Raw genomic sequence first — 25023 nt, 5'->3', positions numbered from 1 at the left:
TTGTGGCCCCTTAAAATCTGAGGGATAATATTTCATTTTCTAGCTACAAATAAACTGTAAAATATGAAAAACATACTTTAGCAATGGCATTAGCACAAGTTTATTCTGTGCTTGAGAAAACTTGCTTGGCATTCAGAGACAGAGTAGCTGTATTTGTTATTGTTCACATGCAGAGAGCCTTTATTTAATGCCAGAATGCATTAGTCTGGTTTCTGGAAGTGTGACTTCTGGCGGCTATAGGTGAATTACAGTAACTGACAAGCACTCTAAGTGTACCTATAAGGTTATTTTCACAGATGTACATTAAGCCTAGACTAAAAAGAAATTCCTATATTCATTCAACCTTGATGCTACACTCTGTCCCAAGACCCTTAAGGTCAGATCTGTAGACCATGTTTAGCCATAGATTTAGGCTTGATTTCTACATCGTTCACTTCATATATGAGAAAAACAAAGACAAGACATTCATCAAAATTCTCATGTGGCTTCTGTTTATTGATTGGCATCGCTGATCATTTGAATAATCGGTGAGAAAAGTTGATAAATTCCAATAAGCATTTAGGTCAATCATGATTTGGTTATTACTAAACTCAAGGTCATGCAAGGTTCTTTTGTCATCAGTGGGCACACGAAGGAGAGAGCAATACTTGGGGATGAGGAAGTGTTTGGTGCCTTCTGCATGTTTTGAATCGCCATGGTTTGATTTCTCCATCCATTCCTCTTCCAAGTTATCATGGAGTTTTCTCTGGATTTTATCTTGGTTTGATTGCACTATCCATTATTCCAGTACTTCCTCTCATAATTGTAGTCAGAGAGAAGAAAGAGAAAATCTTCAGAAACTCTGGATTTTCCTTATAACATACGGCATGCAACAATTCTGCAGCAGAAAGGAAACTGTCCAATAAGAAGCACCGCCTTTTAGGTTAATAGAACAAAAGCCTACATCTGTCAGAGCATTAACTTACATCTGTTCCACTCTTCTCTGACTTAAGGACAAACATTTGCATTGCATCAGATCCTAGGGCAAAAGACCACCACTGATACAGCAGGCATGTTTAATCATTCTGTAAATTGTGTTATTTTTAATCGTAATAAAAGGCTCAACTGGAGTTGTTTCAATCTAAATTTTACACGCCAACACTGGGAATATAATCGTAGACAAATGGGGGCATTTTAGCTGAAATCTGAGCAAATCAAACACGGAATATTTAATGTTGATTTTTGGATATATATTTCAGTTACCAGTAAACTGATTGCCCATCATTAAGCTACTTTTGTAAACATGAAGCTGTTTGTGTCATGTTAGATCCTAGAATCCCTTTCTGCAACATTGGACTGATGTGTAATGAGCATAGTGCACTTCAAACTAAAGCTAAGGAAACAATGTTAAGTAACACTATATTCATCATTTTATATTACATCCATTTGATCCTCCATACAGAACAAAAATAAATATAAATTTGTCTTGAAAATTACTTATATTATCTACATATATTCAATACTTGATTATAGAAACAGCAAAAATGAGCAGATCCAAAGGCATGCCAACAGAGCAGTGCTGGTCACAGTAATGAATGGGCCTATCAGAGAGGGGCAAAGATGAGACAACCAATCAGATGGAGGTATCTGAGTAAAGGACAGGGAAGGCGTCCTGGGAATGTCTACAGTTCATCAAATATTGTTTTTTGGATAAATACTGTCATATTCCAGTGAAGATGTAGATTTATGTTTTCAGCATGTGCAATACAAACTGTAAGGTCAAAATTATGAGGAATATGTCCAACAACTTGATGTAGTGTCTACATACGTTTTGGATTAGTTCCAATAGTCTAAAATTCTTCAAACAGGCAAATATTAATTAGTAATAGGCTGTAGATAGGATTTGATGTAAACCCTAGTACACACCATTGTAATATATTTCTGCCTTATTCTACACATTTTAAATAAATTAGTTATATTCTGAATGTTTGGAAGTTATGATCAGTTGTGGAATGTTTGCAGATGCTGTATTTTTATATCTTTAATGTACCGTCCATGAAGGGATTAACTGTGGGCAGAGTTACATGATTTTGATTGATCCTAGTTAAATAAAGGCCATGTTCACTGATAGACTGCAACCTAAAACTGGACATTATAGAAAGAAAATAACAATGTCTGTTGCTGGAGAAATCAGCAGAGAATGATATTATTAGAAATAATTTAAAATGGTGAGGTTCTTCAAATCTGTACTGGAGGTTCTTCACTTTTATCGAATTCACTTTTAATAATGGTGTCAAAATAAGGCCAAAAGTTTGAAAGTAAAGATAAAACTGCTTCCATTGCCAAGAAAAGAGAGCACTTTGATATATCTGTTTCATACACAGAATATTTCTGTGCTTAAGTATCCACTTTGTATTTAACATTGATGAACAGTCTTTCATTATATCAAGACTTAATCACTTGCTTCAGTTAAAAGATATATGTGTCTATATCACAACAGCACCAAATAAAGTTTCCCTCTCTGTGGAAAATGATGAACAACCAGCAAATGCAGGTAAATCTGTTATTTTTGATTTCTTAATTCTCAAAATATTTGGCCATATTTTAATGCCATACTCAGTGAACAGAAGCTCTTTAGATGAGTGTGTGTGTGGTGTGTGGTGTGTGTGTGTGTGTGTGTGTGTGTGTGTGTGTGTGTGTGTACACTTCTAAGCATTTTGGCGTTGCTGAGCTCATTAGAAAAATGTGTCGTTTTGGATTAAGTTGATGTTTTAAAGTGATCTTTTCCAGTGTAAAGCTGTTGCAGTGTGTCTTCTGGAAGCGTCACCGTGACTGCGATACTATATCTGTAGGCTTTGTTAAGGCATGTTACATGTGTTTTACTGTCCAACACACACCATAAGAAAGGGTTATTTTCCTCCAAATATGTTGCTATTATGGTGGGTGTTTGTGTGCGTGTGGTCCATTTCAGATGTTTTTAAGCAGCTGCTGTAATCCTGAACAGTGAGCACATCCATACATAATGTTTGGTCATGTCTGAGAAACTGAGGGAAACATATACACATAATTCAGATGGAAAAGTTCAAACACTCCTTGTCAGAGGGCATGTTTTTTTATTATTTAAGGGGACAAATGTATAAATAGGTCAATTTTCTGCTATTTTGTTCTATCTATTTGCTCAATTTTGTTGATATTGAAAGAAAAATAAAATCTGCATTTTATATCCAATTAGTTAAAGCTGCATTGAATAATTCTGGGGATTGGATTTGGAGACCTGTCTGGAGGAAATGTATAGGAGTAAGTGGTCCAGGAATCTACCAAATCCTCTGACTTTAAACAATAATTACATCAAGCTACACAGAATCACTAAACACTAGGGCGGTCCCTGAATATTTGGCTATTCGTATATTTGTTAATCGAGTACGTATTTCTGTTTTTTAGCTAAATGTAAGCTATCAATAAAGGGCAACACCCTACTCCAACCACATTCACGCTCTCCAGTGCTAAAAAAAAAAAAACACTGCTCAACGGAACCACCCCTCCACACAAATCCGTGGACGAATGAAGCATAAAACAGCCTTACGTGCTAAATCAGCCAAACAATCACAACAAAGCGTGGCAAAGCCACGGTTCATTTTGTCAGCTTCATACTTAAAACTTGAGCATGTCTGGAGTGGTGGGCAGCCCTAGCAATGGTGCCCGGGGAGCACTTGGGGTTTAGGTGCCTTGCTTGAGGGCACTGTAGTCATGACCTACGTGCACTGGGAATCAAACCAACAACCTTCTGGTTACAAGCCGGATTTTAGATTTTTAAAGCAGGCATCGAACATGGATTTTCTGAATGAAACCAAACACAACAAAACCACTACCATCCTCCATCCCACCCAAACTATTTTAACTAAAAAATATTATCATCAGCTAATACTTTAATTATGGCTTTAAATTAAGCAGACAGGCAGTAACCATTGCATCTGTTGAAGATATAAGAATCCCCATTTAGAAAATAAAAAAAGCATGCCCTTTGACCAGAGGTGCCCAAACTTCTACATACAATCATCCAGATGAATTGGTAAGTGATTATAGTGGCCTGTCTGGCATTTGTAATAAAGCTGGAAAGTAGTGGACAGTGTAATGATGTAATGCCCATGGTCAGGGAGTGTTGTACAGTGATTATCTGCCTTTGGACTTGGTCTCAGAATCTCTCTTGCCCTTCTGAGACGTGGCCATTGACTGTGCCTTGCTCTTTTTGTGGGTGGAGTCCTGAGGTTTCGGTTTTGGTTGCGGTGATGGAACTGTGCGTGGCTGCTGGGCTTCTTGCCGGCGGAGACGCTGTGGGGAGGGGCTATCTGTGCGGGAGGTGGAGTAACTGCGCGGGGAAGAGCTTATGCTGCGGGGGCTTGGAGATGCAGCGGCCCGGGAGAGACTGCGCAGAGCTGTCCGACTAGCCGCTGAAGGCGAGGGGGTGGGGCCTGACGCTGGGGGACAGGATGGTAGTGTTTTGGAGGGGCGGAGCTGAGGTCTGGGCTGTTGCTGATGGATACTTGCGTGCTCGCTGGCGGACTTCTGTATCCCAGAGCTGACAGAACTGAAAGAGTGAAAGAGAGAAAAGATATCAAAAATTATTTCTATTTCTAAATACAACCATTTATTTACATACTCCCCTCCTCATCAACCAAGGCACAGGTACTGTACAAATGTGTTTAGAAAATATTAGCTAAGTAGACATAGAAGCTTACTGTCCACCAATGAGCTTGAAAAAGCTTCACACTATATGGCCAAACTTTTTTTAGACACCTGATTTCACCCAACATTTATTCTTAAATAAAGGGTAATAAAAGCTGCAGCAGCAGATTTTATTACAGGACACTTGGCATTGGCCACCGTGAACTTAGATTAGATTATTGTGTGGCTGCTTAAGAGCAAGGGCGGCATGGTGGCGCAGCAGGTAGTGTCGCAGTCACACAGCTCCAGGGGCCTGGAGGTTGTGGGTTCAATTCCCACTCTTGGTGACTGTCTGTGAGGAGTTGGTGTGTTCTCCCCGTGGGACACACGTTGGTAGGTGGATTGGCGACTCAAAAGTGTGTGTGTGTGTGTTGCCCTGTGAAGGGCTGGCGTCCCCTCCAGGGTGTATTCCTGCCTTGCGCCCAATGATTCCAGGTAGGCTCTGGACCCACCGCGACCCTGAATTGAATAAGCGGTTACAGATAATGAATGCTTAAGAGCATCCTATTTTGTTTAATGTTTTCCTTATACAAGCTGAACCACTGTGTATTGAGGCTTTGCCAGAATAATCAAATTCTCAATTGAGAACTCACCTGGGCTGAATAAAAGAGATAGACCTCTGAGTCCGAGGGGCAGTCCCAGTAACTAACTGGGTGGAAAGCTTTTTGATGTGTGTGGCTGGCCGTGGGATCCGACTCCTCATACGTCCATCAATTCCTCTTGCTCTGGCGGAATCATCTGATTGTTGAGTGTCTTCCTCTGAAGCAGTTGTGGAGAGTGTGGGGGAGGGGGAGGATGTGGATTGGGGACGCAAGTGGGACTGTTTTCTCTCTAAAACAAGTCGGGCCAAATGTGGGCGCGGGGTTTTGTATGCCCTCTGCGATTGGTCCTGGCTGTTTTGAGACGACGGATCCGAACCGGTTTCCTCTTCTGACTTGAGCACAGGGATTCGACTCCGCCTCTGTGGTCGGGGTAAAGATTCTTCTTTTTTGTTGTCTGTCTTCCCTTCCTCTTGCAGCTCCATCTTGTTCAAGTTACTGGAAAGTAACTGACATGTCCCTTTTGGACTCTGTCTCTGCTCTTCAACTTGTTCCCCTTTACCTTCTATTTTGGTTTCCATGGAGATATCGCCTCGTCTAATGACAGAAGGTTCTTGCTGATCTGGTGACTCAGCCAAGGGCTTTGGTATGGTCTCCTGATCTGTAGAGCTACGTTGATCATCTTGCTCTTCTTCTCTTTCTTTCTCAATTAACACATCCTTTCTTTCCTTCTCTTCCAGACTGCCCCTCTGCTCTCTCTCTACTTCCACAGTGACAATGTCCTTCTCATTTATACTCACTTCTTCCTTTTCAATTTTTTCATTCTGTGGTTCAGTCACTCCGACATCTACCTCCTTCTGCTCTTCTTGTCCCTCTCTAACATCTACCTGACTCTCCACCACTCGTTCTTGCATGATTTCTTCATGGCTGCTTTCTCTGTCTTCCTTTTCACTCCTTTCTTTCCTTTCCTCCTCCTCTTTCTCCCTCTCTCTTTCTAGTGAGGGCTCTTCATCCAGCCCAGGAAGCTGCTGCCTGGCAGTCATTACATTCAAGTGTGTTGTTTCAGCGATGTGCACAAAGGTGCGCTCCACTTTGGTGAAGGGAGGTGATGAGGAGGTGCCACCAGTGATCACAGCCACAGTGGTCATGATGATGGGCCTAGGCTCTGATTTGAGGACAGATGAGAGTGTACCGGGCTCAGATTCATCAGGCACTGGACGCTCACCTTGAGGTGTGAGTGCTGCTAGTGTCCCCTGTCCATCACCTGGGGAGATAAGCCCATTGCCAGGGGAACCTGCTCCATTTCCGGCAGAGATGAGCACCAGGGTCCTGGAGCCTTCCTCCTGCTCTGGGTCTTTGAGGGGTGGGGCCAGAAGAGTGGAAGCTGCACCCTCGGGACTTCCGTCACTACTCCGGGGACTTCCATCACTCCCAGATCCCCCTCCAGCCGCATCCATGCTTGGGGCAAACATCAAGACACCTGACATGAAGTCCACACGCTTTTGCCTTGTCTGAGCAGAAGGCTCCATCTCCACTGACTCCTGAAAAAAGCAGAAAAAAAAGGTTTTAGTCCATTAATTTATTCAGCTCCCACTGATTCACCTTTACTGAAGTAAAAATGAGAGTGGGTGGAAACTAAAAGCCATATTTTAAGCAGGTTAATGATACATTTTTGTCCCACAGATATCCTGCCTAACAGGAAAGAAAAAGACGTATTACTTCTCAAGGTATTATTGTTGGTTAGCGTTCCCTTGAAGAATATTAATCTATTCATTTTCTGTAACCACTTTATCCTGTTCTGAGTTGCATTGGGTACAGAGCCTATCTGGAATCATAGGGCACAAGGCGAGAACACACCCTGGATTTGGTGCCTGTCTATAGCAGGACTTCACATACTCACTCATAGTCACACACACACTCACAACTATGGACACTTTTCAGTAGCCAATCCACCTGCAAATATGTATTTTTGGACAGTGGAAGGAAACCCACAAAGACATTGTAAGAACACACAAAACATTTCACAGACCGTGAGGATTTGGGGTGTGGACTGAACCCACAACACCAGGATCCTGCAGCGCCACTGTGCCGTCCCACAAATAACAATAAAAACATATTATATATAATAATAATAATAATGAAGCCCTTTGTGTTCATAAATATTTGCCAAGTACAGTGAACTTAAAACGAATGTTGGTTTTTGGGAATTTTGGTCCCATTCCAATGCCAGATAATTCTTTTGTACATATCTGGATGTACCAATACATTAACATTTAAAACACATTAAAAGAATCTGATATCATGCACATCCTGATTCCAGTTTCAATACACATGACCAAGGGTTAAACAACAAAACAAGTGACACAGCTTCTGTAATTCTTCAGCTCATTTAATCATGTTTTGGTTGTACACAAGCTTTGCAGGATTGTCTTAAAAGGATGACATACATATTTAAAAAGGCACCACAGTCTATTTTACAGTGTAGTATTTTCTCTCTCTTGTTGTTCTTCATTTAAAAAAAAAAAAATTAAAGAATTAGCCCATTTGTGATTTCAAGTGTAGCCTTAAAGACAGTGCTGAGCCAGCATGTATTTACAGCGCGAAAGCAGACGAAGCCAGCAGGACATTAAGATGAGTTTGTCTAGCAGCATGTTCAATGATTTCTGAAGAGTCCATTTTATTATAAAAAGCTTAAAATACATGCTTTATATTACAAGTGTATAATACAGTCGTTATTGCATTAAAAAAACAACAACACTCAGTTATGCTCCTAAACCTCTCCGTTTCCATTCTAATGCCTACTTTGCTATTCACAGATGTAATGAGTCAGGGGTCAGATTTTTTCCAAACATTTTAGGACATCTGTTGGGATAATATCATTAAGTCACTGCCAGTGTGACTATCACATTTTAATAACACTGAATACTTTAAGTCTATATTTAAAACGTTATAGTATTTTATTAGATACAGTTCATTATGTAATATTACTCCATGTAAATTTATATCTCAGCAAAAGTCATTCATTTATAAACCATCTTATACTCTAGATGGAATGTTCTTTTTTATATCTCTCCGTTTAAAACTCCACTCTGTTGATATCTGTTACATTTGTGTTAACTGAACGCGAGTAGCACCTGGAATGCTTGGATTCTCTGCAGATCCATTTTTTTCTGAGTTTAAATCTGAGGGTCTTAGGTGTTCGGCTCTAGTTCTGGACAGCCATAGTACTGGACAGTCCATCCTGTTTTGTCACTGGACCTCAACATCTTTGAACCCTAAAATAAAAACTACAAACCCAGTGTACTAAAAGTGGAGATATTATGTAAAATATAATATAATCAATAATATGTGATTTGTTAATTCTCTTGAACATTTATTTGAACTGACACATACACAAGAAAAGATTTCCAGTGTTTTAGCTGACCAACATTTTTATAGAAATTAAAATGTAGAATGTGCTGTATATAACACACTTTATATAAGTTGGGACAGAGAAATAAAACATGAAAAATGTATAGAATATTCAACATACATTCAAAATAAGCAGGTGAACTGACAGAGGAGGTGAGGGTATCATGATTGTGTATGAAAGGAAAATTCACTTCAGTCTTTGTAGGCAGAGATGGCCAGGAGTGTTAAACAGTTAAAAAAAAAAGCATTTCTCAACATGAGAGTTTAGGTCTTTCACCATCTACACTACATAATATGTGAAAAGAATCTGGAGAAATCTCTGTCAGTTTAGGGCAAGCACAGATAACACTTTTGAATATACTTGACCTTCGAGCCCTCAGATGACACTGCATGACAAATTGGTCATGCTACTGTGATAATAAAGCCACATGGGCTCAGGAGTAATTTGTCACCTCTGTACCAGCATTTTTTAAGTGTGTTGCAGGCATTTATTACTAAATATGTTTTTTGTTTGATTTGAAAAATATAGTTATGTTAATGTCTGAGAAAACATTGGAAATATTTTTTGTACTTTTGTCAATTATGGAAATGTTCAAGAGGATGAACAAATAACAAATTATATTTTCTTTGCATTTTACAAAATATACTAGCCTTTTTATCCTGGAAACTGGGTTTGCATATCCCACATTATTCAACTTCATCTTAACACATTTTTAAAGGGGAAATTTATCTTCATAATGGAGAACATGGGAGCTGGTCATCAGAAATTTGGTCATAGAAAAAAAAAATAAACTGTCCCATTCTCTCACTGTCCGGAACTATCACTAGACACCTTTTGGCTATGCGCCTTAGTCCCTGAAGGGCTATAACAAACTTCAAATTCAAATGAGAGCAGCCTGGTGTAGGAAGATGGCTTGGTACGTTTTATGGTATTTTCTGAGCTGAGTGAAGTAGGGGTTATAGATAAAATGATATGGAGCCTGTTTCAACAGGGCTTTATAAATTGGCGAAACATGAAATGATACATAATATGAGAATGGAAATTTACAGTCACTATATTCAACGACTGTTATTTACAGAAACATTACACGCTTTAACTCCATGAACAGTTACTCCTTTTACAACTGGTCACTTCATCCGTCTTGAGTATCAGGATTATATCTGTATAAGGCCAAGCCAAATAAAAAAGAAAATGTAAACACACTCAGGATTAATTAAAAAAGAGATACAAATCCAATCACTCAAATCAATTTAGGAGGTGGTCTGAGATGCATTTGAGCCACATGCTATAACAATGTAAATGTATCCATTTTTCTAAGATGTATTCAATATTCTAAACTCATCCTGGTAATACCAAAACTCCTTCCCATGCTCACACGTCACTGGGCAAGTGATCTGTGTCTGCCAGGATGTGAATTGTGGAGAAGATTCCAAAAGAAACCATCTTTAGCACATCAAACAAAGAGGGTAAATGAATGAACAACTTGCTGCTACTTAATGAACAGATTTGCACATTCCATCCCACACAATTGGATTTCCACCCGACTAAACACAGACACATTTGACTACCAGTGAAAATGCATGTGGCTCAAATAATATCAAAACACAACCAAGATATTAGTCACATGAAGTGCCCAAGAGGAAATGGGGTCAATGAATGACATTAATTTAAACTCTTAAAGGAGACCTGCTCTATGGAGCATAAACTGCTCAAACTTCTCATATTGTGAGCTGCATGAGGTAAAAAATAATTTAATCATTTATCATGCTTCTAAATATTATTTGCTACACCTTAATGCTTAAATATGACTATTTGCTCTGTTAAATCACAGTAAATGTGTCCAATTAGTCAAACCAACATAAATTCACAGAGCTCAATGACAGTGAATGATTGAACTCATATAATTCGTATATGATAAATAAACTTTTGGATATAAACTAATAAGTCTCCAAAGCTTGTACACTTCACTTTGTAATTATGTCAAGATGCAAGATGGCTGCTCAAGAATGGACCTGCCTACAGATAATGCAATAATTCAGTGGGCAAAGAACTTAATTCAAATTCATTGTTGCAAGTTTCAAATTATTTAGCCAAAAGAAAAGCTAAATGGTAACAAGGGGTCAAAGCATAGTAATATTCTCACACTAAATACTGTTGCATTAGCATTATTAATGGGCTCAGAGCAGAAATATTCATGTGAGTCCACGGCAAGCCATGTGTCACATGAATGCAAATCCAAGTTAAGTCATAAGTCACTGAGATGCAAGTCCAAGTTGAGTCATGAGTTAACAAGAAAAGAGCCTTAACCAACTCAATATTATTAGCTAAAACTGTCTGCTGTGACATAATTGACCTTGGCCTTTGGACTTTGACAAAAACAAGGGGACAACAGCAAAAGAAATTCACTCTGAAACACCCAAGTCTTTAGGAAGACATTTGGCCAAGGAATTACACTAAGCCTTCTTTTGTTTAAACAGCAGGCTACATGCTGCACTCATTATGCCATGGACCAATTACATCAATTATCCTTTCTTTAAACACCTTAAAGACATAAGTAGGTCATCTTGTGATTTACAATGTAAACAGTAGATTGATGTAAACTGCATTTAAAAACACTAAAAGCAGCATGTGCACACTTGTGAAAACAGCTAAAAACCTTTTAAACTTCTGAGATTGCTTTTGTACAAAGAACCTAAATGCAGGTTTCCAGAACTATTTTCAAACCAATCCCCACTTGTCACATCTGTATCATACTGCAGATTACTGTTTTTTTTAAGGAATGCACTGCAATTTTGGCCATAAAAATAACAACTGGTGCAGCAAATCTGTTCTCTTGTCTACATGCCAAAATGGCTGCACAATTTAAGTTGGAATGGTAGCAGAATGTAACTGCATGATGGGGGAGTGGGTCCAAAATATAACTGTTGACCCATTCAAGGAGGACCACAAAATTATTTTAATAAGCTAAGGCACCAGGACATAACTGGTGCTCCATTTAAGGTGGAATAGATTATGACATTAAAAAGCTGACTATAAAATGCACTATAATAATGCATCATGTTTATTAGTGTCAGTTATTTTAGTTTGTTTCTTAGTTTTTGTTTGTTTGTTTTTTGTTTGTTCTGTCCTGAATTTAATTTTCAAACAGGAATTTTTATTACAGTGCATCCCAACTGGAAACCAAATGTTTGTTTCTCATCATGCAACTCACTCATAGGTTCTTTGCATCTCCTTTAAGTAAAAGTGTTATTAATATTTACAGCACCATGTGATCAAGCCATGTGGTCAAAGGCTAGTCTAGGTCCAGGCTTAAGCTCTATTGTGAAAACAATATTGCACAATTGCAGTGCCATCTTAAACTGTAGACATGTAGTGTAGAGCTGTATATTAAGAGCTAGATTCATTAATAAATAACTTTTTTCATTCACAGATGTTACCCAATAAGCTGATGAAATAATCAAGCAAAACACACACACACACACACGCACATATGTATATGTATATATATATATATACACACACAATCATTTGCTTAATGGAAACATTTAGTCAAGTATGAGAATGTGCATATTTCTTTTCACAATCAATACAAAAATATGCAAGTAACATATGCAGGAAAACAGCTATTGCCTTCACATCTATTGCCCTTCAATACATATTGTTATATATGGATTCCATATATTCCACATGTTCATATATTCATATTCTCCAGTTTCCAACAGTACATCTTCTGTTGAGTTTGAGCAGCATTTCTTTAGACTCCGGCAAAGTCTCATAAGATCCTCAACAGATAGAAGGATTTAAAACCCACCTATTATTACTATTATTATTATTATTATTATTATTAATAATAATACCATTATTATTCTTATTAATATATTCCATTTGAACTGTAACTACTGACACACTTCACGGCTTATGCTTATCCTGTGTTCTGTTACTGGCAAACACAGTGGTATGCAAAAGTTTTAACACGACATCCGTTTGTTGATTTTCTAAGTACAAATGTTTACATGAAATTTGAGTTAGAGTGATCAAATTAATCATCCAACATCATTTCTTAATACTCCTGCTATCAGATGTTCCCAAATGCCTTCCCAGAAGAGTACAAGCTGAGAAAACAGCAAAGGAGGTCAAACTCCCGTGAATATTTTAATTTAAGAAAATAGAAAATCAACAAACATGTTACTTGTCCAGCAGCAAACTTTTGCATAATAAGCTACCATGCAAACTTTGTTTCCCTGTGCAGTCCAATTAAAAAAGCATTTCATTAAAAGCAGACAAGTGAATGCATGTTTCAAGGAAATGGAAAAGGGATACCACTGACAAATCTAAAAACAAACAAACTAACAAAAAACCCATAACAAAACAAATAAACCTTTCCGCAACATACATAGTTCTTATCTAGGAAGACATGTTGTGATGTTCTAGCAGCCCTCAATGTAACACAGATACACACATTGCAGTCTTCATACCAGGTTCTAACTCCACCTTCAACAGTGGATGAATATATTACTACATGAGGTACTGAAAATGCCATTAACCACGACCCTCTATATATACTTTCAACAAGCAATAAACTAGGGCTGAACGATAAAATGGGAAATTAACCAAACAACGCAGAGCTGGTGAACCAATATTGTCATTGAGATAACTTGTTATCATGAAGAAAATATTGCACCTTTTTCGACTGTGATATCATAAGAGCCTTGGCCAACTGCATTGCTCATTACGAAACAGTGGTTATACCAACGTCTAGTGACCTGGATTTATCAGAGACTCTGTACTAAAACAATGCTTGTTTGATCTTTAAATTGCAATTAAAATATTGGAGTTGGATAGGTCCCACAAAATACGTTCAACCATCATACATCAGCCCCATTCACTGATACTGGCATTACGTGTTGAATGATGAGTTGCTGTCCTTTTCTCTATAAAGCACTGCTTGCCCATATGGAGGGAGCATCCTGTTTATGTGCATTCTGTCACCCTAGCTCAGGACACTCATCCATCCTTCCCATGAAGGGGCTGAACAGGGGGCAGGTTTGGCGAGGGTAATTGGTGCTGGGGTCGTTACAGTGATGCATGAGTGCAGAGCTGGGAGAAGAGCTTACTGTGCAAACACTGTCCTTCTGCTGTCCTCCAGTAACATGAAACACACGTGCGCACACACACACACACACACACAGCGAGGGTGGGTGATATTAAAATATCATCACACTAATGTTCTTTTTTTCCATTTGAACAGATTAGGGCCTGACATGGTCCGGCTGGATGATAATATCAGTCAGTACTGAAGATGTAGATAGAAAACCCTAATGACACCATGGCCAGTGCCATGTGTTTCATTTTATAATTCATAATATGTGTGCAAAAGTGTTTTGCGCTCTACTTTAAGAAAATAAGGATTGTCATATCACCCACCAAAACACACACATACACTTGAGAGCACAATTCAAACAAACACAAAGCAGTGACACCTTCCAGCTCTGGTTCTCTCAAATTCTCAGCACTCCCCCCCCCCCCACCATTATCTCCCAACTCACATGGACACATGGATACTGCACTGCATATTACCGAAGACTGAAAAAAAAGATACCTGAATCCAGCTCATTGCTACTGTGGTCTACACACAACATGCAAATTCCTTCAGGTAGTGATCTGCCTAATTCTGTTTTACATTCCTAATATCATATCAATATCAATATTCTATTCAGTCACTATAACCCTCCTTCATTTGGTGGCATTTGTGGTTGTGACAATGATGATGATGAAGACAAAGACAAAATTTAGAATAGTCATTGTAATGCCAAGAGATGTGACTGTATGTATTTGCTCTTAAAATCATCCATTATTTAAAAACATTATCTTTTTGCATCTATAAAGGAGGTGAAATACAATTGTACAGTGTCTCTGTGGTTTTATATTTTTAGAACAGGCGTCTGTTTTGTCTTCACAGCCGACTGTGGAGCTGTATTCAAGGAACAGATGCTCGCCTGGCTGTCTGTATCCAACCAACACACACACACACACACACACACACACTCACACACAAATGCACACATGCTCATATGTGCACTCTCATATCTCACAATCACAGGCCAGGTTTATTGCACAATCTGTGATAAAAACTGGTTTGCTCCTTGGGCAAAACAGAGCATTTGCTTTCCTTAAAGCTGGACTTTGTGTGTGGGTGTGGGTGTGTGTGTGTGTGTGGGTGCATTAGTGTATTCGTGTGTGTGTGTGTGTCTGTGTGTGTGTACGTGTATGTTAAGAATCATGTCTTGTTCATGAGTTTGGCCAACATTTGCTGAATGTGTAGCCGTGAGAGGTTGAGTACGGAGTGGCGAGCTCTGGGATTGCCTGGCAACACAGGCATGTGTCTGCGGTGGGCGTGGCGGTGGGCGGGGCTGCTCTCAGCCGAGCGGCTGCGCTGAATGGCCGCCCCCCCGAGGGCGGGATCGTGGGGGAAGGGTTCCGTCTCCATGGTAGAGGAGGAGAACACATACGATGCCAGTCTTCTCAAATGGGCGGGCCTCGGGAAAGAGTGTTGTGGGTGTGGCCTGTCCTCCTCCAACTGAAAGAGACCAATAAGAGCGGAGGGATCAGGCGGGGGATAAAAAAGACTAATGCGCGAAAAAATAAATAAATAACAAGGACACACAGTGTCATTGATGCGAAGCACCGCTCTCATTAAGCATCAAAAACTATGATTGCTAATTCCGCCCCTTGTGGAGAATATTAGCCTGCTAATTATTGAGTAAGTGAGAATGAGTGAGTAAGTGAGTTTCAAACCAGTACTAGATCACCAATTCTATGAGCTGTTTCGCCTCTAAAAAAAAGTGCACGTGTGTTCCTGAAGCTCAAACACACAAAACATATTCTAAAAGGTACAATCTGTTGTACATAATGCAGATATGCTCTTCCAAAATGATGATGACACATTTATTGGCTCTGCTTGTGAGATAGGTGAGGAAAAATGTGAGCATACACCTGATGCTTTGAAGGAGCTGAGCTTTTCAGACAGACATCTGTGTGACAATGAAATGTGCAAATAAACCTGACCTGTGGATAGTGGAGAGAGTGAGGCTGAGCATCCATACAATCATGCAACGAAAACGCACACACAAACAAAGTAAATGCATTCACTCTCCATCACACACATACATCAACAGACATGTTTACATTCATAAACACCCACACTAATACAATTATGGTAAGGCAACATATCTCAGATATTATGCACATAGCTGTGCCTCTGTACTACAGTCACGTATATGAGCAAAGTGTATAGGAAAATGAAAGCCTAAACAACAAAATTTATAATATTTCAAGCTAGTATACGTTTGAAATAGAAAGCACGTACATTCAATTAATTTTGGACAACTGCTCATCAAACATTGCTTCGCTTATATACTTATTTGAGTGAAAGATGACATTCAGACCAAAGAACGTTAGTAAGTTTGGGTAATTATGTTGGATGATTATTCCTGAATCACAAATACCACTCAAACTTATGTTAATGTACAGAATAGTACTGTATCACAACAAAGAACACAGTTCCACTGATACACCGCCCAAAGTTGAGGGGCTTTATAGCCTTATAGACAATACCTGGCACTGAGCATAGTGAATTTAAGCTAATATGCAGGTGCTCTAGGGAATTCAATTTCATTTCATGTTTATATAAATGGTGCATGAACAATGAAACGTCTGCATTTGCATTGCACACCATAAAGTATCAGAAATAACTAGTTTCTAGGCAGCACCTTGTAAAGAAGGTCAGTCAGTGACAGATGCTGTTTAAAAATCATTGTTATAGAAATATTTTATATTGTGATTTATATAGATATGGAATTATTGTCCAGCCCTAGGTCTAATTTAAAAATGCTTTTTCAGGAGCAAAACAGAACGCCATCTATATGAGCTAAAATTATTTATATGGACATAAATATCTCACCTTTATTTTATAAACCACACAGAAAAAAAATAGTATTAATGCCAACACCAGAGAAAAATCTATGTTGTTGAGTTGTTGTGTGACTTTTTACACATTTTGTATTTTAGGCAGAGCTACAGAATCAGAAACCTCTTAAATGCCTTACACTACAAAGCTTTGAAGTGAACAATTACAAACGCACAAATTAAAAACCAAAACCACTAAGCCTAAGAGAACTGAGCACACTCATTCAGCAATCAAACAGCTCAGACGCAATCACACAGGCTGATACACCCATTCACAACCAACTTTTCATCTCTCTATGAATGAGTGAATAAATTAAAGTGATAGTTAATGGCAAAAAATAAATTTATTTTAACCAACTTTATTGGTTTTGCACTGAAGCTGATGAACTCTGCTGAGAAGGCAGAATATACAACAGATCTGGGCAGTTGCGGTTCTCCTCAAAACATGCTGAAGAGGCTGTGGTGTTGTCTTAGTGACCGTTCAAAACATTGCATGATTGGCTTCACATGTCTCAAAGGAAGCATGTGTTAGCTTTCAGCCAACCAGATTGGTGTGAATGTAGGCTGAGTTAACTATTGGGTGTATTTTGTCAGCTAAATTAGGGAAAAAATTATTAAAATTGTTTGGACATTCATTACAATAGCTTTGGAGCCTCAGTGCAAATCTGAACAAATTTTTTTTTTTTTTTGCCAAACTATTTCTTTAATCCAAGAACACAATACATAAAACAAATCAGTTAACCCACACCCACACGCAAAGGTGTTTTCTTACCTGTCTGTGTGGTCCGAAAGGCTCAGATTCTCTTCTGTGTGGGCTGGAGTGTGGTAGCGTGTGACCAGGTGAATGGGCATTGCTTGGCCCTGCCCCTTCATCCCCAGCCAATCCCATCATCCCACGGTGGGTTTTGGGCCGGACCACAGCCTCTCCTCCTCCTCGCCTCCTTCTCTCCTCATGGTCCTCCAGGGGGCGGAGTTCCTCTGGTTCTTCATCTGTGGTACCCGATGTGGTGGGCTCCGCCCCTGGGTGAAAGTCCCTTAGCTCTGTCTCCTTGTCAATGATAACCCACTCCCTACTGTCGAAGTCCTCTTCCTCAGCGAGGGGCACGGAACGGATGAAGGCGTTACTGTGTGCCTCCTGGTCTCCATCACCTGAAACATCATGGCGTCCTGCAGCCTGCCGCTCAACCTGACCAGTGTCCAAAGACAGCATCTGGGCTGGCTGTGATGAATAGACGTGACGGGATGGAGATCCCAGCATGTCCAAACGGGAACTGTAACCAAACACAATAAATAAAACTACAGTGAGTATAACTGCTTTATCAATAGTGGGATTCCCATCCAACAGCACTGTGAGAATAATGAAAATGTACATTAAAAACCTGAATGAAAAAGGCCAAAAAAATTCACAAAAATACCCAAATATTGCCACAAGGTGTAAAAATTTTAATATTATAATGACAAAATACAAATCTTTAAATGAAGAGCATTTAAAAGCAGTTTGCACCCTTACAGCAATAACAGCCACTACACATCCAATATGCAACATTATTGAGGTCAGGTACTGATACTGGATGATTGGTTCTGGCAACAGTAGTACCAGAAGTTTTTGAATGCAAGTTTTAATGCAAAGAATGAAGTGGAACTCTCCTTTTATGGCTTTGGTGAACTTTGGACTATTCCTAAGTATCAGATAGTTAAAAGAAACACACACAAACACACACACACACACACACACACTTCTCACCGTTTGTCACAGCCATCTCCCCTGCCTTCTGCTCCAGAAAGGCGGTCAGACTCTGGGCTGTTGACTCTGCGGTATCTCACTGGCCGAGCATGAGCCCCAGGGGATTCAGGCTCAGCTCCTCTAGGGGAAACAGGACGCCCACCTCCAGCCTGTTCCTCTTCTTCTGCAGTTACCTGGGTCTGAGAGTGTAAGAGAGGGGACGCCAATAAATCATTCATTCATTATTCATTGATTCATTCATTATGTGTAACCGCTTTTCCAATTCAGGGTCGCGGTGGGCCCAGAGGCTACCTGGAATCATTGGGCGCAAGGCAGGAATTACACACTGGAGGGGGCACCAGTCCTTCACAGGGCAACACAGACACACATACACATTCACTCACACCTACGGACACTTTTGTGTTGCCAGTCCACCTACCAACGTGTGTTTTTTGGACTGTGGGAGGAAACTGGAGCGCCCGGAGGAAACCCACACAGACACAGGGAGAACACACCAACTCCTCACAGACAGTCACCTGGAGCGGGAATCGAACCCAAAACCTCCAGGCCCCTGGAGCTGTGTGACTGCGACACTACCTGCTGCACCACCGTGCCGCCCCAAAAAGCCAATAATGTAATCCACATATAAATTGCTATATAATGCAACTGTGATTGAGTTTCCATCATTAAAAAAATACCTGCACAAGTGAAACAGTAATATGACATGGTCAGTGTGGTATTGAATAAGAAATATATATTAACCCTAAATATTAGTACACCATATGCTTGAGAAATATAGCTAGCTGTATGTGACTGAAAAAAATCTATTAAATTATAAAATGATGTAGTAAAAGTATCATATATAATTTTTATTATTGGACATTGGACATGTATTTTCTACTGTTCCTTTCAGTTATAACGATTTAGGACTAATATCATACCTTACTGATACTGATCCTGAGTTTGTTGCGGTTGAAATCAGTGTCATCCCACACCTCAACGCCAGGATGCACCAGAGCAGCCTCGCAGGGCCTGATGGGTAAAGGGACAGGTGGGGCATTCTCCTGGTCACTTAAGTGCTCATCCTGCAGAACGTCATCTGTGTTTTCCCTTGGCAACTCTCCAGGAACTGGGGTCACATTCAAAACCCTGAGACAAACAGGAGAAATAACTTCCAATAAACTAAACACAATACAAGTACTCCAAAACGGGTGAGATTACAGTACAATCTGTAGCTGACCGTAATGAAATATTATAGCATGAATTATTGTAATGAATATACAGTGGAACCTCTACTAACGAACGCCCATACTAACGAACTTTCCAAGATACGAACCAGGCATTTGAATATTTTTTGCCTCCACCAACATAATCATTATTTTGATTATTCAAAATAATCTTATAAAGACCAAAAAAGCATCACGAATAAACGTCAATAAATAAATGTAATAAAGCTGTAATGAACCAATATAAATTACTTTTTTAATGCAAAAAGTAAAAGACAAAGAATAAACACCACAATGTATGATTACAATGTATAATCTCATAAATACTATAGCCTTTTGAGTCTATACTACCTAGCTTACATGTTGCATATTCTTTACAGTTCTTTAACAGGCTGTTTTTGTCCATGGAATTTAAATTTCTGACTGTTAGGACTTTGCAGTTTTTTTTTTAACTGGCAAACAGAGGTTGAGTCTCCAATTAATATTCCCTCTCTGGACAAGCAGACAGGAAAGAAGAGCACATCTGAATGTAAATTGGGTTATTGAGCTTGGTTTGTTCTTTTGGCTGTGGATCAAGACAGAATGCAGCTTGAAGAAGGTCATAATGAGATGCTATAGATATCAATCAAAGGAAAATTCTGAAAGATTTCAAACTGATGTTTTCATCCTGAATCAGGTTTGTGAGACTGAAATTTAAATGACAGCCATACTGTGGCACAAGGTTTTTGCCATAATTCTACATCCAACATTTTCTTATTCCTGGCCTCTCCTCACAATCTGTCTAAATTTTAACTTTCTAATTTTGTTTCTTGCAGTGCAAACATGAAGCTTTTAAATCAGTTTCCATGACACCAATGACATCATCACTCAGCAGGAAATGAATATGTCAACTTGTCCTCCTCAACTGCTGCTAAGTAAATGGACAAATAGCAACTTAAAAATCAAAGTAAAGTCCAGAGTGAAAACTGCTTTAAGGATGAATGTACCAAAAAACACCTGCTAATTTGTTTCGCTCATCTGACCTTTCTGGACCATCAGCTCTACAGACATGTTTTAAGTGGATGTCTAAGGCCTCTTTTCCACTGCGGGGCTAAATGATAACTAAGACAGCAAGAAGAGCATCTTGTAATAATTATGTAATATTTGTTGTTGCTGAATTTCTGCTATATTCCTGCCCTGATTTTGAAGCCGTAGCACAGTTATCATGCTAACTTGTGAAATGCACAATAAATAAAAACATAAAAATATCTTAAAGACACCACAATGGTGACATAAGTGTGGATCCAAACAGCAGGTGCCTATGTCATTAAACTCTTGCACTGAGCATTTCTGTGGCCCCAAGTATGGTTAGCTAACCATGCTGAGAAAAACAGGGACAACCCTGTTTGTAAGCAATCCCTGCTGAACCGTGTCTTTGTGGAAAAGCTACTGGAACAGTTACACTTGGAGGCCCAAGATTCCTGTACGAGTAGCCATGTCTTAAATGAACAGAATTCACTCTATAGAAAAAGATGTCTAAACACAATTGGACACAATTTGAAACATTGCTTTAACTCAATAAAAATAAAAGTCCATATTCCACTTGTACTTACCCAACTATAGCTGCAGTCTGACGAGTGTTTTGGTGAGGAGGTGTGGCCGTGCTGTTTGAGGATAAAGAATCAGTTCCTGCCTTCTCCCAATCAAACGGCTCGTTTTCCGTTATCTCTCTCTCCTTCATACTGTTCTCAAATACAGACATTAACAACTATAGAGAGAGAGAGAGAGAGAGAGAGAGAGTGAGAGAGAGAGAGAGACAGAGAGAGAGGGAGACACAGAGAGAGAGAGGGGTAGGGGTATTACTATTTGGGTATAGGTTGTGTTAAGTTTCATTCATTTAATATACTGGTCAAATTACAAGTTTTTTTGTTTGTTTGTTTGTTTTTTCTCCTTAGCCTCCTTATTGCAAATTTCACCTGATTTTTCACCTGAAATTTCCACAAATTTTACACATGCATACTTTCAAAAATGTGAAGCATCACTGTTTCTGTTCTTGCTGCCCAATTCTGTTCTGCTACCTAATAGACACACACACGCACGCTGACTTGTTGTGAATATTTTGAACATTTGATTTCCATCTTTTTTCAAGAGTCTATATGATGTACAAATGTTATTCTTTTTGAATTTTGATGATCTAAACATCCAGTTTAAAGATACACTCTTTTCACAGTATTCAGAATGTGTATAGCTTGATACGTTAGACATTTCTCTACTTGGTGAGAGAATAAAGGAGAGCTCTGAATGGTGCGGATTTACCTGGTAATCGGGTTTGGTATAGTAATCAAGGCCTAGCACATGGTCCAGGAAGATACAAAACTCTGATGGCATGTGTTTCAGCAGCATTTTGTGCTCATAGCGTTCTTTAATCTGGCCCACCTGCTCCTATTAAACAGGTAAAAACATTCACAAATCAGAACACATTTATCATTCAGCAGTTTATTTACCAAGATCCTGCATTTTATTCCAGTGGTATTTTGTCCTAGGCTTTACATTTACCTTGTCTTTAATCTTTCGCCATGGCAGCTGTCCAACAGTAAACTCCACCAACATGTAGAACAAAGACCATAAATCGTCATGACGACCCATCTCCTGTCAAAACCAACTAAGGTTTAATATTCAGCATTTTTATTTGTACTTTTTAGGTCTGCGTATTGATTAAAACATGTTTCACCCATCACACAATTTTCTGTGATCAATTGAAATGAATAGAGGAGTAAGACAGTAAGAGTTAGTTATGGGATTTTGGGTGAATCCCATTGCACCACTAGCCCCTACTCCTTTGTTTTGCCAAGCAGTAGGGTGTCCCCATTCTTGTTAGAATAGAGGGCTTTATAGCCCTTGATATTGAGATTTTTGAGGCACACTTCAAAGCAAAGCCGCTGAGCAAGTGAACAAAGAAACCCACAGATGTCAGTGTTCTCTTTAAAAACCTATGATTACCATTATTTTACCTTAGTTTAATGTATTAAGACTACGAGTATTAATCACTAGTAGTATGCTGATGTCTCTGTAGTTAGTACATTTCCAGTTCCACCTTAAATAGTGAAGCAGTTACAGTCTGGGGCTTGATGCTAATGCAATATTTAAGGAGGAACAGGAAAGTTCTAAGAAAAAGGTGCAAAATAAGAAACTGAATTCAGTGGGTGATATAAGTGTTGAAAGCTTCTGAAGGCATATGATGCCCTAAATAGAAACCTCCAATATCACTGCAGACTGGCAGAGTTGCCTACAGAGCACTGTTAGTACCCTGGTAATGAAGTGCTATTATTTTTTTACTTGTCTTCTGATGAGCTATTAGATTCATGATTGTCCTGTTTTGTATAGGAATATTTTAACCACTACAATTGACCCAGATGACAACCGAAAACAACGGATAAGAAATGGGATTTACTATTAAAACAGATCTCAGCCCAAATAAAATGTAATCTACCTTCTAAATAATGGTTGACTGATTGACTAATTGATTGATTGATTGACTCATTAATATTGAGAGCCCTAATCCCCCCCACAAATTTCTCCCAAAGACATTTAAAGGCCACCATGTCAAAACATCACTGGGGTTCAACATGCTTGGAGGAAGTTTTATTATATTAACCTACAAATGTTTGCACTGACAAGCATCATGGTGAACCAATACTATCGTAGGATCTAGTAAAATTTTAAATAATAATAAAAAAAAAAAGTTTGTCAGTTATTACCTTATCCCTCAGTGAAGTTTTTTTGCGTAATGTTTTATAGAGTAAATATATAAAAAAGAGTAAAATAAAAAAATAACAATAGAACTATGACGTTTAATGATAACCATAATCAAGCTTAATTTCCAAATGAAAAATAGACAAAGATTACATCTTATTACTATAGTAAATTAAGTTACTCATTTGAGTGCTTTTGTTGATTATTGTGGAAATGCTACTCACTTTGTTTTTGTGAGCGTTGACAGAAGCATATCGTACAGTTCCTCGAAATCCTGCCACCGTTCTAGGCTAAAAAAAAATTATTATCAGTTTTAAAACCACTAAAAGTAGCAAGTTAGTCATTAAAATAAAATAAATCAACAATAACTAACATACAAATAAAGAAGTTAATCAGGGGAATGGAAAGTAGGGAAATGTGAAGTTGTAACTCTTATTCACTGGAAAATTTAACAGCATTAATGGCATATTCTTTGGTTTATCATTCTGGATGCTAACATCTGACTGAAAAAAAGTCAGAAAAACATAAAATCAACACTACGAATATACCTATTTAGTAGAATTTCTAAAATAAAATTTCTTTGATAATGATATTATTGAATATTATGGAACTGACAGGAAGGAATAACTGTAAATGCTAGGGAAATAAATGGTTATACAGGGCCTTAACCAAGACCAAAAAGCAGCAGAATGGTATCTGGTTTTGGCCACTCGTTCCAGAAACAAGGCAGTTAAACACGCACAATGAATCTTGCTATAGAAATGGGGAAAAGTATCTTACGGGGAAAAGCATGCGCTTCCAACAAAAAGGAACTGCAAAACATAAGAAAAATGTTGAACACCGTCAAAAACAAACAACATGAACACACGAAAATCAGAAAATAAAATGTAATAATGATCACAATGATGAAATGACTTTAAGCAATATCTCAAAGTTAGTGTATATTTCATTTAAAACCCCAGTCAAGACAGTTTTCAAAGTAAAATGAATGTAGTATGCTCAGTGTTAAATTTCTCAAGCAGCATATATCTATTAAAACTCACACACCCACACACACATGCACTTTAATGAGAAATTACTTTCAAAATTATTAAAAAACAAATTACACAAGAAAACCAAACAAATATAGATAAAAACATAGAAATACAAAGCATAACTGAAAAAATCTTGCTCTCAAATGTCAACGCTCCATTGAATGCACTGTTCAAAACAACATATAAATATAAAGACATAAAGACATGTTTGCGTGTGTGTGTGTGTGTGTTTGGACGTGTGTGCATGTATGCAGGAGAATCTGTGGGCGTTTGCGATGCTGACCTGCCAGGCTTTAATCGATAGAAGCCAACTGAGTCAGCAAAAATAATGAAAACGCTTCCGTTATGCCAAGACCCATAAATAAATTGCTTAGACAAAAACACACAAAGATACTTCTATTTTACAAAACATTTATCTTCCAGTCATAACCTCTACAACTTGGACATACATTATTTAAATGTATCATCTTCTCTGCACTATATATTCTCCTTACGGACATGAGCTGACTCCCATATGGCTCCTATGCAGTGATTAAAGTGGATTCTAAACCCAAAACATGCAAATGAATATTAAGCAGAGAGCTGTACAGCTTTGCTGAAAGAAAATGACTCTCTATGATCTAATTAAAACATATTTTTGGAAAAAAAAAAACATAACATATCAAATGTTCCACAGCCTCAAAACAGAAAA

General features: G+C 38.6%; 1 protein-coding gene across 3 annotated transcripts in view; it reads right to left on the bottom strand.

The window, feature by feature from the left end:
• Positions 1–485: 485 nt before the first annotated feature.
• The window catches only part of ttbk1b (tau tubulin kinase 1b), a 33604-nt gene continuing 9066 nt past the window's right edge, over positions 486–25023 (bottom strand). The window contains exons 2-11 of one of the 3 annotated variants that reach the window (XM_066671229.1): positions 24079–24110; positions 23523–23588; positions 22102–22194; positions 21862–21987; positions 21159–21313; positions 19282–19489; positions 18362–18540; positions 17390–17888; positions 5295–6781; positions 486–4564 (exon numbers count right to left, since the gene is read on the bottom strand). In XM_066671229.1, coding sequence (XP_066527326.1) covers positions 4150–4564; positions 5295–6781; positions 17390–17888; positions 18362–18540; positions 19282–19489; positions 21159–21313; positions 21862–21987; positions 22102–22194; positions 23523–23588; positions 24079–24090 — 3240 coding nt within the window. In that variant the 5' untranslated portion in view covers positions 24091–24110 and the 3' untranslated portion in view covers positions 486–4149. The remainder of the gene's footprint in view (positions 4565–5294; positions 6782–17389; positions 17889–18361; positions 18541–19281; positions 19490–21158; positions 21314–21861; positions 21988–22101; positions 22195–23522; positions 23589–24078; positions 24111–25023) is intronic. The other 2 variants (XM_066671212.1, XM_066671219.1) reach the window with 2 other exon arrangements.

The sequence above is a fragment of the Hoplias malabaricus genome, chromosome 1 (assembly GCF_029633855.1).
Source record: "Hoplias malabaricus isolate fHopMal1 chromosome 1, fHopMal1.hap1, whole genome shotgun sequence".
NCBI classification, from domain to species: Eukaryota; Metazoa; Chordata; class Actinopteri; order Characiformes; family Erythrinidae; genus Hoplias; species Hoplias malabaricus.
The sequence above is the reverse complement of the archived record's forward strand: the minus strand, read 5'-3'. Positions and strand labels throughout refer to the sequence as shown.